Source organism: Corvus cornix, chromosome 6 (genome assembly GCF_000738735.6).
Source record: "Corvus cornix cornix isolate S_Up_H32 chromosome 6, ASM73873v5, whole genome shotgun sequence".
NCBI lineage: Eukaryota > Metazoa > Chordata > Aves > Passeriformes > Corvidae > Corvus > Corvus cornix.
Window position 1 is genome coordinate 25,522,364 of NC_046336.1, and position 13,910 is coordinate 25,536,273.

At 40.8% G+C, this 13,910-nt stretch overlaps 1 protein-coding gene across 1 annotated transcript in view; it reads left to right on the forward strand.

Moving 5' to 3' along the window:
- Nucleotides 1-7,383: 7,383 nt before the first annotated feature.
- The window catches only part of SH2D4B (SH2 domain containing 4B), a 69,594-nt gene continuing 63,067 nt past the window's right edge, over nucleotides 7,384-13,910 (forward strand). Inside the window, exon 1 of the mRNA XM_019286512.3 lies at nucleotides 7,384-12,275. Coding sequence (XP_019142057.1) covers nucleotides 12,092-12,275 — 184 coding nt within the window. The 5' untranslated portion in view covers nucleotides 7,384-12,091. The remainder of the gene's footprint in view (nucleotides 12,276-13,910) is intronic.

Here is a 13,910-nt window from a genome sequence, read left to right on the forward strand (position 1 = left end):
TTTCCTTTCTCCTTCTTTTTTTAAATTCAGCTGTGACCTTAAATTCAGCTGTGACCTTAAACTGACTTCCTGTATCAACCATCTGCATCCTCTTGCAGCTTGTTTTCTTTTTTCTAAATAGGCATTTAGTCTCTGTTTTACATATTGAATGTCTGCACTATCGCTCCTAAAGAATGCAAACACTGCCCATCTTGCTCTACAGTGGATTTTATTTCTAGAAAATAAGTTTTAACGCAGCATTTTTGTTACGGAAAAACAACAACAACAACTAAAGAAATTATGGTCTCTGAGTATTTCTGTAGGATCATAGGAAAAGAGGCTAAATAGAAAGGGAGAAAATGCAGTAAGATACAATCTCCAGGACCAGTTTTCTGTTTAGCTGAGCCAAAATCTTTGTATAGCCTTGGGGACTGTGGGAAGGGCCTGGAGTGGAGTTGGGGCAGTTCAAACTCCTGTGTAGCCTAGAGAAGCCTCAAGGTAGTTGCAGTGCTCTGGCTACTTTTTCTTGGCCCAAAGGGACTTGGATGTGTGCATTTTTTCTCCAAATAACCTGCCTGTTCTAGAGGGTCTTTGTAGCTTTTTGGCCTTTCAGCTGAATGTTTGCTTGGGTTTGTGAACTTCTCTGTGGCTTCCTAAGGGCTATATCTGGGATAAGAGCTTGGCCTGTATTCCCCTACATATCACATAATAGTCCCTGGTAGCTACTGTGCTTTTTCAGGGAAAATGCAATGCCTGATCCCATTTCTTCAGTGACCTACAAAGCTCTATAGTATTGCACAGTCTAGCTAATCCCATTGATTTTACTAAAGCATAAAGTCAAATGCTTGCTCCAGTCTGTCTTCCTTTAACAACTGGGCCAACAAAGCAGGGGCTCTGCTGGTGAAAAATCTGCAGGCAATTCCAATAAAATTTAGAGAGGGACAGAAAACTCTCTTCTTTTCCATAATAATTATGGTTATAAGAACTATTAATTGAAATGAATAAAGATGAAAAATAAAATTTTTTGTACAAGTCCTGCGTTGCTCCAGTGCCTTCTGGCATTTATCCTGTTTAAGTGCTGAGTTCTTTGATCTGCTTGATGACAGCTCCACTTAGGAGCAGTCTGTCTCACTCTTGGGTGAGTTTATAGATTCATAGTAAATAAGCCAGCAGGGACTATTGGATCATTCTGATCATCACAAGCCATTTATACCTTCAGCCAGTTATCCCTGTGGTATTTGTTCTTAAGGCTGAATGTGAGATCTATGACCTTTCTGAATTTCATTGGAGAAAATGAGGTGGCTTCATGTGGTTCACTGGAGCACTCTAGTGCTCAGAATTGATGGTTAATTTAGTTTGCAAAGAACTCTTTGTAGTGCCAGTAGTGAAAAATTAAAAAGTTCTCATTAACCTGTTTCATGTCAGTGTATGACTCATCTCACTGAGGGACTCATGATTATCAGTATAATTTAGTCAAAGGATCTGCTTGTATCCATAAGATGTAACCTACTGGATCAGTAAGTTGAAACTCTCGAGAGTATTAATGTAAAAAACTCCCACCTCTACTAAATAAATCACATTTTACCAGTCAAATCAGAGGGACCTGGTCTTCCTCCAGAGTTCACTCTTGGAGCCACAAGTGCTGTTATTTTGACTGTGAGATGAATTCCCCGAGCCTCACCTTCACTTTCAGAAGCTGACCTGCTCTCTTGCTTGCTCTCATGAGGAATAAATGATCTTTTCTAACTAGCAGGTCTAGCAGGGAGGTAGCAGCACACTAAAGGGCAGCGTTAGCCCAGCTTCTACGGAAGATTTGTGACTAGCACGGAGAGCTGGGCCACAGGCTGCACAGACAGTGGCCGTGGGATTGTGTGCCAGCCTGGCCTGGGCTTTGGAGTTGTGAGGAGAGGACTGAAAGAAGGCTGAGGATAAAGAGCAGTGCGCTGCTCTGTAGTTTGGAGCAGAACACTTAGCTGAAAGCTGCTGGAGTGCGTGGCGGTGTGAGCGCAGCAGAGCTCTGAGCTGTTCCGTTGTGCGGTCGGGGCAAGCGCTCTGTGGAAGAGAAGAGAGGGAGTGTTAGGAAGGCAGCTGCTGGTGTGGAGTGGGGTAAGTAAACCTCAGTATGAGACATCAGAATCCTGAAAATATGACAGGACCTGAATTGGTCATGTGCTAACAAACTTAAAGGTTATTCCAGCTGGGATAGAAATGGACCTACAGCAGCTGCAGCCATCTGTGAATGGTTTTCAACTGGAGGCTCTCACCATTGCAGGCACAACTATGCCCATGACTGGAGCGTACTTTGGTGGCTGAATTTGAGCCCTACTCCAAATTTCTGAGGGCACTTGACAGCAGTTTCTGTCTTCCAATGCTTTGCAGGGAATGGAAGAGATCCTTGCTGCTGCAGATCCATATGGGTAGCAGTGAGGGAGTAGAAAAATACAAAACACTGGTAGTGGTACATCACCTACCCCCTGGGCAGCTCACTCATTGTACCATGGTAAAATAAGGAGGTACTCAAAGAATTTGAAGATGAACATGTGAAAATAATCTTGTTTAGCAATTAGAAATAACATTATTTTTTTTAAATTGTGGGCATGGAGGTGGCTTAAGGTGACTTACTAAAAGGAGAGAAAGACCTGGAGCATAACCTGCTTAAATCCATTGTTACTCAGAAGTGTCAAGAATATTTGCCTAACATATGTAATGTGTCTTTGTGCATGAACTAGCTTGTATGGTACAGTATTAGTTACACCAAAGCAAGAGTTTCTGTAGGAAGAAATTCCTCAATCACCTCTGGGTACTTCAGTAATTTTGTGGCCATATTGTATAATATGTTTAATGTAATGAAGTGTATTGCATCTGCATGTTTGGGTCATGGGGAATGTAGAGGTGCTCATCTTCCTGTTGGGAGAGGGGAAAGGTGGGATACCACAGACATGCTGCAGTCCTGTGTTGCAGTGAGAGGAGCAGAGATGAAATTGCTTGACCTGGTCATTCTTCTCAGGCAGTAGCTGCTGACAGTGGGCAGAGGCTTAGTGCAGGAAGCAACAGCAACAGAACAGAAATATAAAATGCAGAGACTTAGGAGAAAATAAAAAGCTGAAGAAGTGCAGTGCATGGCACTGTTGGAAAAGAATGAGGTGCCTCTCATGACTGAGGATGTGACAAGGGCAGAGAGAATGAAATAGAGCTGGTCTTACTTCGTAAGTCTGCCGTAAGGGATTGATAGGGACACATCCCTATTGTGAAACTTGGATCTGTCATAATTTTGCAAATAACTTTGAAGAGGGTATTTTCTGTCAGGTGAATGGAGCACAGATATGAATGCCAAATCTATGCAGGCTTGTATTGTGAAAATGAGCCAGTGGGCTTAATCAAGGTTTTGTGGTTTGAAACTGTGAAGATGATTAGAGCGGGGAAAAAAAAAATCAAGTTGGTTTCATGAATGTCCTGAGCTGCTCTTTGTTCCACTGTATGTGACAGCAGTGGACGTCTTAATAAGACTTCAAGTAAAAGGGAAGGATTTTCAAAATCCTTTAGGTACTGCTTTTTAAACTTTTGAACAGCACCTCAGTGTATAGATGTGGAAAGTGCTAAATGTGATCTGCAGCTGGAAGTTAGGCACTTTTTTGCAGCAGAGGTTTTGCTGCCTTAGGAGGTGGGCAGCAGGTGAAGCTAAAAATAAGACAACAATATGATACCACAAGTGTTTGTGGATTTTTCCATCTGACCCTTGAGAACAAAGAAAAGGCTGGCTTCTTATGGTGAGCAAAATATTAAAATTAAAAAAAAAAACAACAACAGAACAAAAACAAACCCACAAAAACTCCCATCAGAAAAAACCCCCCTACTTTTATCTAGCTGTATTTTGATCAGGTCTTGCAAACAGGAGTCTGATAGGCAAAAGAAATCCTTTATAGTCAGCATTCAGATTATGCTCTGTTTTTCGTAAATCTGTAGGATTGTATTGCCAGCAAAGATGACAAGAATAAGAAGTGGCTTAAATGGGCAAATATGCTATGCCCTGAAAGTAAGTCACTTGCATGGTGCCACTAAAGCAAGACATTTTGTATATAAAGCTGATGAGTCACTTAAATGATTAAAAATTTTCCTATCGGTGGCCTTTAATTACACAAGTAATCAATTCAGCTGCCATAATGCAGTGTCTGATATGATGTGAAGTTGATGTGCTACAACTGCTGCATTATGTATAATGCAGCTAAATTGTACCAGGGAGTATATTAATGAAAGTTAGCTCTCACATGATACTTTCTGATGCACTTAGGGTGAGATGGAAAAAAGTGAACTTACTGAGCATTTTCATAAGTTAATATGTATCTGAGAGAAGAAACTCACATAATGTAGAGCACGATATCTCTTGGGTAGCTCATTGTAGTGAACCTCACTGAAAACATACCAAATGCTGGAATAATTTCATGTAGCAATTAGGTCATGGAATTCAAGGGTCTCTTTGGGCTTTGCTGATACACAAAGCGAAATAATTCGTATAAAGGAGGATACAGAATTCTTGCTTGAAGATAAGTGTCCTGTTGTTATGCAGAGAGCTGGGTCTGGAAAGGTGTGTGCTGAAGGACAGGGAAAGAAGAGCAGACCACAGCAATATTCTTTAGGCAGCTGTCTGCACTTAGAGTTTCCTCCTCGGTTAACAGATCATTATAAAGATCAGATAGAGGTAAATCAATAAAAAGAAAAGGTGTGTAGAGCCTTAAGAAAAGCCTATCCCTGCAGAGTTCAAAGGCAACCAGTTCTGCTTTGAAGGGTCATGGATGGCCTGCTTTGGCTGTGGAGACTTCTGCTGAGAAACAGATGGGCTGATGTATTTTGTACTTAACCAGCACAAAGCTGGTGTGTTTCATACAGTGCAGGATAACATCAGGACCTGATGTGAGCAAGGAAGTGTAAATAGGGGAGCAGGAGGCAGTGCGTTCTGCGTGTCTTTTTGAACTAAGAAGGTCCTTGGAGGCTGTTACCAGTGTGCCTTTAATCTGTTAAGGCCAGATCCCTACAGACATTCAGTGAGCTGGAATCGCTTCCTAAGTAGAGCCTGCTGCCCGCCAACCAAGTACTCCACGTTTGTAGCTGAGGGTCCAGCCTGAAGAGCTTGATTACTGCTTTGTAAATGAGGCATATGCCAATTGAATTAGACAGCACAATCCCAGGGAGAGGTTGGTGAAGTACCAAGAACTCTGTTTTAGTTAATTGCAGTGTATGGGAGTGTTCTGTCATCATCTTCTGCCCCTCCCCTGCAAAGTCTCTTCAGTGCCTGGCTTTTGGAACACCAGTTGTTGCTTGCAAGTCTTTTTACCATGTTTTCTCAGATGAATTCTGTCAATGAATCTTGGCTTTTTTTCTGTTTAGTATACTAGCTTTCACTCTGAATTATTTTAGTAGTGGATGCTTCATTCTCCATTTGAGAAATTATGATGGGACTTGCCAGCTCTTTGTTCTGCCATGCTATTGTTAGTGTATTAATAGCAATAAACATCAAGTATATATTGTTCTACATACTTCTCAGACCTTTGTAATGCAGGTCAGAATTTTAAATATCTATTATCAACTTGAAGAAAAATTGGAGGGCTGCCCTTTCCACTCCACTTCCCAAATCTCTAATAAATTGTGCTGAACCTTGAAGGCATCACAGGCTCCAGTGTAATTGTGTGTATGACAGCTGTGGCAGGAAACACAAAGGGTTAGGCCTAAAGTAATCTTGCTGGGTAGGATTGCCACAGTGCCAGGCAAAAATAATCACTGATGGGACTTCTTCTGAAGGGCAAGTCATGTTGCAGAGTACAGAATTAACCTTGGGAGACTGGAGTAATGACAGATGCCTCTGCTGTCTGCAGCCCTGGACTTCAAATACTACTGGGTTAGTTCTCATCCCTTTGCTTTCCCTACTGCCAGTGCTCTCTGTACCTGTGGTTGTCTAATTTCTGTGTGGGACTGAGGAATAACAGATTTGAATTAAAATAAAACCAAACAAAACCCATCCACCTGATGAGACTCCTGCCACTGTAAATCTTCATTGCACCATTAAAATCCCCAGTTAGCATCGTTTCACTTGCAGCTGTAAGACTGACAGTATAAGACATCTTTACTCATGGATTGGTTTGTAGCTCTCTTCCTGCATTTCATCTCATTAAGATGAGGTTTTAATCTATTTATTTAATTTTTATTTTGCTATACATATCTCAATTTTTTTATTCTCTTTTTTAATTAACAAACTGCCTGGTAGAAATAGCAATCTTGAACTAGTACAGAGAAGATGATGAGCATGCAAAGCCTGCCCATGTTGCAAAACAGGCTGTAGTCTGATTTACTGATGCTAGCTCTCTGTGGAAAAGGAAGGTCTGAAAAAACATGCCCTCATTCTTGCTTTATGTGGTGCTTTGTAATGGAATAGCTTTCAGGGAAACAATCATTCTGATCCACCGGCGGATTGTGCTGCTGAGAAACTCATTTCAGCCCTTAGAGGGAGCCACAGACTTGACTATGGAAATGCAGTAAAACCAGGCTGGTTTTATGACACCCATCTCTGACAGACGAGGTGGGGAAGGCATGGTTATCAATTGGTTTTGGTTTTTTCTAGCTTTTAATTAACAGCAACTTGCAAATCAGACACAAGGCTAGTTCATGGGGAGTGCCAAAGCATATTTGCTTTTGTAGTGACAGATTTGTAGGGTTTAGGAGATCTCAACCAAATGTTAATTTTACCTTTCCCCTTCTACATGGTCAGCTCCCTCTGGCAACATTCAGTTCCAGGTTCTACTGTTCTCCTTTTGATTCTAACACAGCAGGAATTGAAAAATTAAAATACTGCATGCTGCTTCCTCTTAAAAAAAGAAAAATATAAAGACACAAGCCACAAAAAATTGATTAAGACCATGTAGTTCACAGTCTGGCAAACATGATCGCTGCATTTTCTGTTTCTCTTTCTTTTCTTAATCCTATCCCTTTCTTTAAGGAGAGAGCTGCATTACAGCCCTTTCTTCCCCTGTAACGTGTAGGTTATAGCACAATATTTTTATGTAAATGACATGGCTAAAATAGATTATATGGTTGTGTCATAAAATCCAAGTGCAAATGCTGTTCTGCTGGCTCAGCAATAATCAGCATTGCCAGTGAGCTGTTCAGTTCAGGGAATGGAAGATGCACATGCTCAGAGGGAAATGGATGAAGAGACTTGGCAGGCCTTAGCCAATTAAGGATTTCCCCCTTTCTTAAAAAATGAAATGAAAATGTTTTTCTGCGCCTTTTCCTCTCCCTCCCTCCCCTTCCCCAGCAGATGGATTCTAGTGGCAGTGCTGAGGAGTGCTTAGCCAGAAAGATGCTACACCAGAGATGGGACAGAGTGTGTCTAATCCCAGAAGGTGCCATTTAAGATCAAAGGAAACTCCAAACTTAAATTTTAAACAGCTCTGGGTTCCTTGCAGACACTGCTACTAATTAGAGCATCAAGTTGTGTGGCAATTATTGTAAGGTAATGACTGCCAACAAAGAACTCCATTAATAGTCACTTTTATTTTGTGTATAGGTTGTTGACTTGTAATGTTTCTGTAATGATTTTAGCTTAGCTGTTGAACTAGGGGTAACTGAGGTGGAAAAGAAATGGAGAGCTCATTGTCCTTCTAAACTATTAAAAATGCTTCCCAGGAAAGCTGGAAAGATGATGGATGGCCACAATCAGGAAGCAGGCATCCTTACTTCAAATTTCCCTGCTTTTCTGAGTCATTAATTCGTCCATGTATTAATCAGGTTTGGGAAAGGAAGGGAAGAGAGATAATAATTATTTTGCAATAGAAGTTTTATTTTGTGTTTTGCTTGAGTTATTTCCTATCCCTCAGCTTTCTGGCTGTGTTGGTTGGAGTTGCAAACCTCATCCCTTACAAAATATGAGCTAATCCTAGCAATAGCAAGAGTTGTTATGGTAGGTTTGGTGTTTCTTCAAGGTTGTTTTGGACCTCCTAGATTAGGTTAATTTTCGGCGCAATCAGGAGAGATCATGACAATTTCTTTGTGAAAATTCCATCTATGTATTTGGAATATTCGTGGAAACATGAACTGCAATGAGAATCAGTGTCTACTAGGTTAAAAATAGAGTTTTGAATTGGCACAGGATAGTGCTGGGAATATTTCATATACAAGACAACAGGTTCACTGGGATAACAAAGAGAGAAGCAGCTCTTTTATCTCTTGAATAGGACTACGTCTTCAAAGAAGAGAATAATCGTTTTCTTCCTTTCCCTCTGATAGGAGAGGTTCAGAGTTAGATGATGTGTTCTTAGTTATGCAAGGAAATCTGTGACCTCTCACTTTTTGACTTTAAGTATGTTGTTTTCTTTGAATTTTTGATTGGTAGACATCTCATATAAAAATCTGTTAATTTTCACCTGACATCATTCTAGAGATGGTTCTCCACAGAGGAATTGAGTGTCTGGCTTGCTCTTAGTGAAGAGGGTGAGCAGGAAGCAAAGCTGTGCTGATGCCTGTGGCACCCCTGTGTGTTACAGGAGTGGGCTTGAAAATAATTTTCTGTTAAAAACACTAAAGGAAGGGTGTGAAGTAACACCTAAACAGATGCCTCCACAGGAAGGAACACAAGCAGTGTAGAAATAGAATGTTTATACACAAGTATTATTTCATTCCAGATAAAAGATCACAGCTAGTCAGGAAGGTTCTTACATTTGAACTGCTAGTGAGGAAACTGGCTCCTTAAGAAGTTTTGTCACAGTGGGCAGGAGAGCAAGTGGAGAGGCTTGAAAATAATCTGGACTGGAAAAAGAATGAGGGGGGGAATTATTCCATAGTCTATCTACTCCATGATGGTTATTACAAGGGGGTAGATGAGTACCTTTTGTACAGTCAGGTTTCTTTTATTCCTTGCAGTGCATGTTTGGGGTCATTCTGACTGTATTAAAGGGGCCCAATAATGATTTTTCTAATAGTTCTTCAAGAGTATTCCTTCAGAGAGGAGAAATGTGACTCTGAAAGGATTTGTGTCAGATGCAGAAGAAATTTGAGGTACTGGAGTAGTGCTTAGTGACTACACTTAATTGTCTGAGTTATTTATTGCTTCTTAGTGCTTCTGCTCTGGTGAGGGTATATGGAAGGTGGACCTGCTGTCAAATTCTCTCATGCCCTGCAAGGTGCTCAGCATAGATGGGTTGGGTGTTGTCAGCTCTTAGTGACAGAGCTTCAGCTCCTGATGAAGACAATAGGCTCGGCCTAGTTTGGGCCAAATACCTCACTGACCCAAAATATCCACACCATGTATTTCTGGGGATACAATCCACCATCAGTCTTTTCTGATCAGTGGATCATCAGATTTTCAAGCATGCCTAGTATTTACCCGCATGACTGAGGTTCTCTCTGCCTTTGGGATCTGCAGGTGGGTAACCAGCTATCTCCTCCCATTCTCTCCATTTCCAGATTGTTATCAAATCAAATGTTAACTGGAAAGGGAAAAGAAGGGACTGGTGGAAAAACTTGATTCTTTTCACTGATCCCCTGGGCTTTCCATCCCATAAAAGAATGTAACTCTTAAAACAAACCTGGCTAGCAGTGAAAGCAAAGAGAGAGACATGATGAAAAACTACCACCCACGTGAGAGTTTGATGACCAAGAGTTATGAGGCAGAGTCTTTTTACCTTGGACAAGAAATTAATGGCAAAATTTATGATGTTTGTTTCTACTTCTGTTGGATATTGGCTTACGTCAGATGGGATGTTTCTTTATGTTCCTTACTTCTCCTTTGTATTTCCAGTTTTTTATTTTGGGATTGATGCTACCCAAAGAAAATCTACCACAAGACAGTTGATCAGATTTGCTGCTCTGATTAGATGATAACACTTCCAAATGTGACTTTTTATTAAAAAAAAAAAAAAAATTCCCACACAGATTAATTCCACTTGATCATTTGGTTACCATCCTCAAATATTTTTGGTGAATAATCTTCAGGCAATGGGTTGTTCATGAAGTGTCATTTCATCTCTTTGCTCTTGCTGTTTTTCTTGTGTGATTGCCCATTGTACATTACAAATAGTTGCCCGAATATTTGTTTGTACTCTGTCTTGTATCTCCATCCTGAGCTACTTCTGCAGCTGAATGCTGTTCAGAAATGGTGCTACTTATCATGCTTAAATGCACATAGTCCATGATGAAGAGTTTGTTCTTTGCACTGTGATAGCTTCTGATCAGGATTTAATTTCTGGTCTGTGAAGTCAAGCAAAATAAAATAAGAATGATGACAGATGAGTAAAACAGTGAAACTGCTTACCCTGAAGCCTTTGCAAAGGCGAGTCTTTTTCAATTAGTGCCAAAATGTGGAGGCACAGCTCTAATATAATTGAATAGAAGCAGAGAAACGAAAGCCAACCCCCTCAGGGTCTCCCCTTTCTGTACCTAAGTAAAATAAAGAAGCATAACAAAATCTTTCTTACTCTAGGTTTTTTTCTTGCCAAGCTGTATTTCTTAAAAATAATAGTAAATAATAAAGGCATTTGTTTTAGGAGACAAAATCTGTACATAAGACAGATCCTGAATTGCAGAGTAGCATGTGGACTACACTTGTTACAGCCCATACATGATGGGTTCTGAAATCCTGTTTCAGCTGAAGGCATCATTGAAGCATCTTTGGCTTTGTGCTTCCAGGTGATAGAGTGTCTTTCCTGGAATTTTGGTTTATATCAGTTTTATTTTCTACCTAAATTAGGACAATAGTATTTTACATACCTCAAAAGAAGGGCATATGAATAGATGCATTAGCAGGATGGTTTTGAATATGAGGTCATGGAAGTCAGATATGTCTTTGACAGATCCTTATCTATAAAGCAGGTTTCTCGTGAGGAAATATAGTCCTGCTCTTTCTCTTCCTTGTATAAAAATCAAGCACTGGGATGTGGCTTAGCCTGCAAATGTGATCTGTGTTCTGTTATGCCCCTGAGTGACCACACTTTGGTTTGTCTCACAAAGTGGCCGCCTTCCCACAGAGTGCCATCCTCCCCAGAGGAGCTGAGCCACTGCCCTGTGAAAACAGGCTCCCACATCCGCAGGGTTTTCTTTTTAGTGTGTTGGGCTTTGGTTTGGTTTGGTTTTTTTTACATAATTAAGTGGCTGTTGGCCCTGGTGGTGAAATGTTATTTTTACCGATTTTTATAAGACTGTTGCATAGTAAAAAGCCATGATCTCCTGGAAGAGCAGCATTGTAGCTTTCTCCAGTCACCAAGTGGAAAATGAATTAACATCGGGACTTGCATAATCTGTGTGAATTGCTGAGAACTTAGTCTTGTTTAATTGATATTAATTTATTTATAAAGTGATAACAAGATTCTTGTGGCTTCTGTTACAGCTGCTTTTAATTCTAGAGCATTTTAGTCAATTTGCTGCATGACAGTATTTGTCAACACCAGGTAACTATGACCTCTAACATGCCTTACTCTGTTGAGACTGGTTAACAGGCTAGACTGAGAAAAAATATGCATACTCCTCTCTTATCAGGGGAGATCAGTTCCCAAAGTGACATAGATATTGTTGGTGTAGGTGATACCTTTAACCATGACATCACTTTAAACCCCTGGGCAGCACTCACACCCTTGGGAGTGTATTGCTGCTGAAGGGAACTGCTTGACCTGAAAGTCTGAGACTCTCTATGTTGAATTTCCTTCTGCTCAAGAGAGCAAAGCTGCTGGGTTCAATCAAGAATCCCTTATTTTTACTGGCTTGCAGTCAGGAGCACTGAAGTGACTTTTTCTTTTTCCTCCCAGCCTTTTCATTTTATGTTTTTTCCCTATGTTTTTCTGTTCCTTTTTCTTACATTCACTTGACACTTGTCCCAACCTTCAGAGGATGAGATAAGCAAAGAGCTCTGTCCCTGTAACGACAAGGAGCAGAATATGCCTGCACATAAAGGGCCAGAGCAAGAATCAAACCTCTCCTGGGCAGGCAGGTGTGGGAGAGCTCCTTTGCTGCAGTTTGCTTTCTGGAGTGCCATCAGTGGGGTTTTGTCACTGTAGTGAGCATAACTGGAAGGAGGTTTCTCTCTCTCTCTCTTGTTTTCCTTGTCTTTTTACAAATTTTTTTTTTTGGAGTCACCATGCTGCAGCAAATTTTGCGTGATATGTATATTGACCCTGAGCTCCTGGCAGAGCTGAACGAAGAGCAAAAGCAGATCTTGTTCTACAAGATGAGAGAAGAGCAGCTGAGGCGCTGGAGGGAAAGGGAAGAAAAAGCCCGAATGGAGGAAGCGGTGCTGAGAAAGACAGCGAGGCGCAACCAAAGTAAGATTTGTGATCTCCTTCTATACTTCAGAGCTGGGGATGGTGGGCTTGCAACTGGCTGTGGTGCAGCAGGCATCTAGAAGAGATTGCAAGGATGAGTGCCAGCTGTCCCCATGTCAAAAATGACAGTCTGGGACAGTAAAAGCACCATGTCCTTGCTCCTTGTATCTCCAGGCCGGTCCTTTCTTTTGGGAGCATCTTAGTGATGGAGTGAGGGGAGTTGTTTTGAAGTGCCTGTCAGGAGTCACTGCTGCTGTTCTGTCAGTGATAACTGATGCACCATGACTGAGTTTCCCCTCTACTCCTAAGGCTTTTTTTTTCACCTGCCATCCTCACCCCTCACTCTAGGTCATGCAAAAGCCTGTGCTGTTGTAGTTCCTTGACTTGGCATTAAATATTTCCAGCTGGCTGGAGTAGGAGATAATTTTATGAATTTGAGCTGCTTGTGAAGGGGTCTATGTGAATAAGAAGTAGTATCAAAACTGCCATACCATAGGAGACTAAATTTCCAGCTATATAAGTAAATAGTCTCCAAGAGATTGTGTCTAGGGAATAGGATAATAGTGTGGTAAGCCAACAACCAAAACCAAATATGAGAAACCAGGAATGTGTTTGCATGCAATATGTAGTTAAAACATGGAGCTCCTTCCAGAGGCTGCTATGAATGCTGAATGTGTGTGTTGACTTAAAAAGCAAATAGGAGACTGATGGAAGAAATATCCAAAAAGAACTTCAAATATCTTTTCCAACTGACTGGTCTTGGGTCCAAGTGGTTTCAAAGATACAGAAATACTTAATTACTTGCTCTTTTCTCTGGGTAAGTGGCTTTCCAGCTCTTTCCCCATTCATAGGATGAAGCTGTTAGGCTGGTGTAAGATAGAAAACATTTTCATCTTGGAAATGTAACTACAGTGATTCCTCACTCCACTGGGAAATGTCACAGAGACACATCAAACACTCATTTCCCTGCCAAAGATCTTATCCTATTTTTAAATCTATTAAAGCTTGAATATTCAACATTTCTAATAAGTTTTGGTAGCTTATTTTGAGAAAGCTCTTTAATGGTTATGGGACTGCAATCAGCATTTCAACTGTTGCTTACTTGAATGCACCCACGGTAGAAAACACCCCAACACAGAGACATTGTTGGACTCAATTGTCAGACTTGAAATATCTAGAGCTTCTGAACCTTACAAAGTGCCCCTTAGATAGTTATCAATTCAAAGACTATTTTTAGAAATGTGCTTCAAAGCAAAACTGTTTTCCAAGACTCGCTTGAAGCACAGACCTGCATGAAATGACTGGACTAAGTTACAGTGGTAGCCTTAAGATGAGGGGGGAATGTTCAGAACACCCGAGTCAGCCATAACAGGAGTTTAAAATGTCTCCTCACAGATGGCAAGGTGGATGTTGGCAAACCTCATTCTGTTTAATTTCTATTTTCTTCATGTTAGTGCTCTCACTGTGAGTGGCCCTCTGAGAGGGATGGCATCAGAACAGCTTCTCTCATACAGCACAAAAGCCTTGTTCATTTTGATTGATTTGTAGCTGACAAAAAATTAAAAATGCAGTTCAGCTCCACATACCAAAACATCATCATATCATTGAGATAATCTGTAACATGCTCATTCTTTG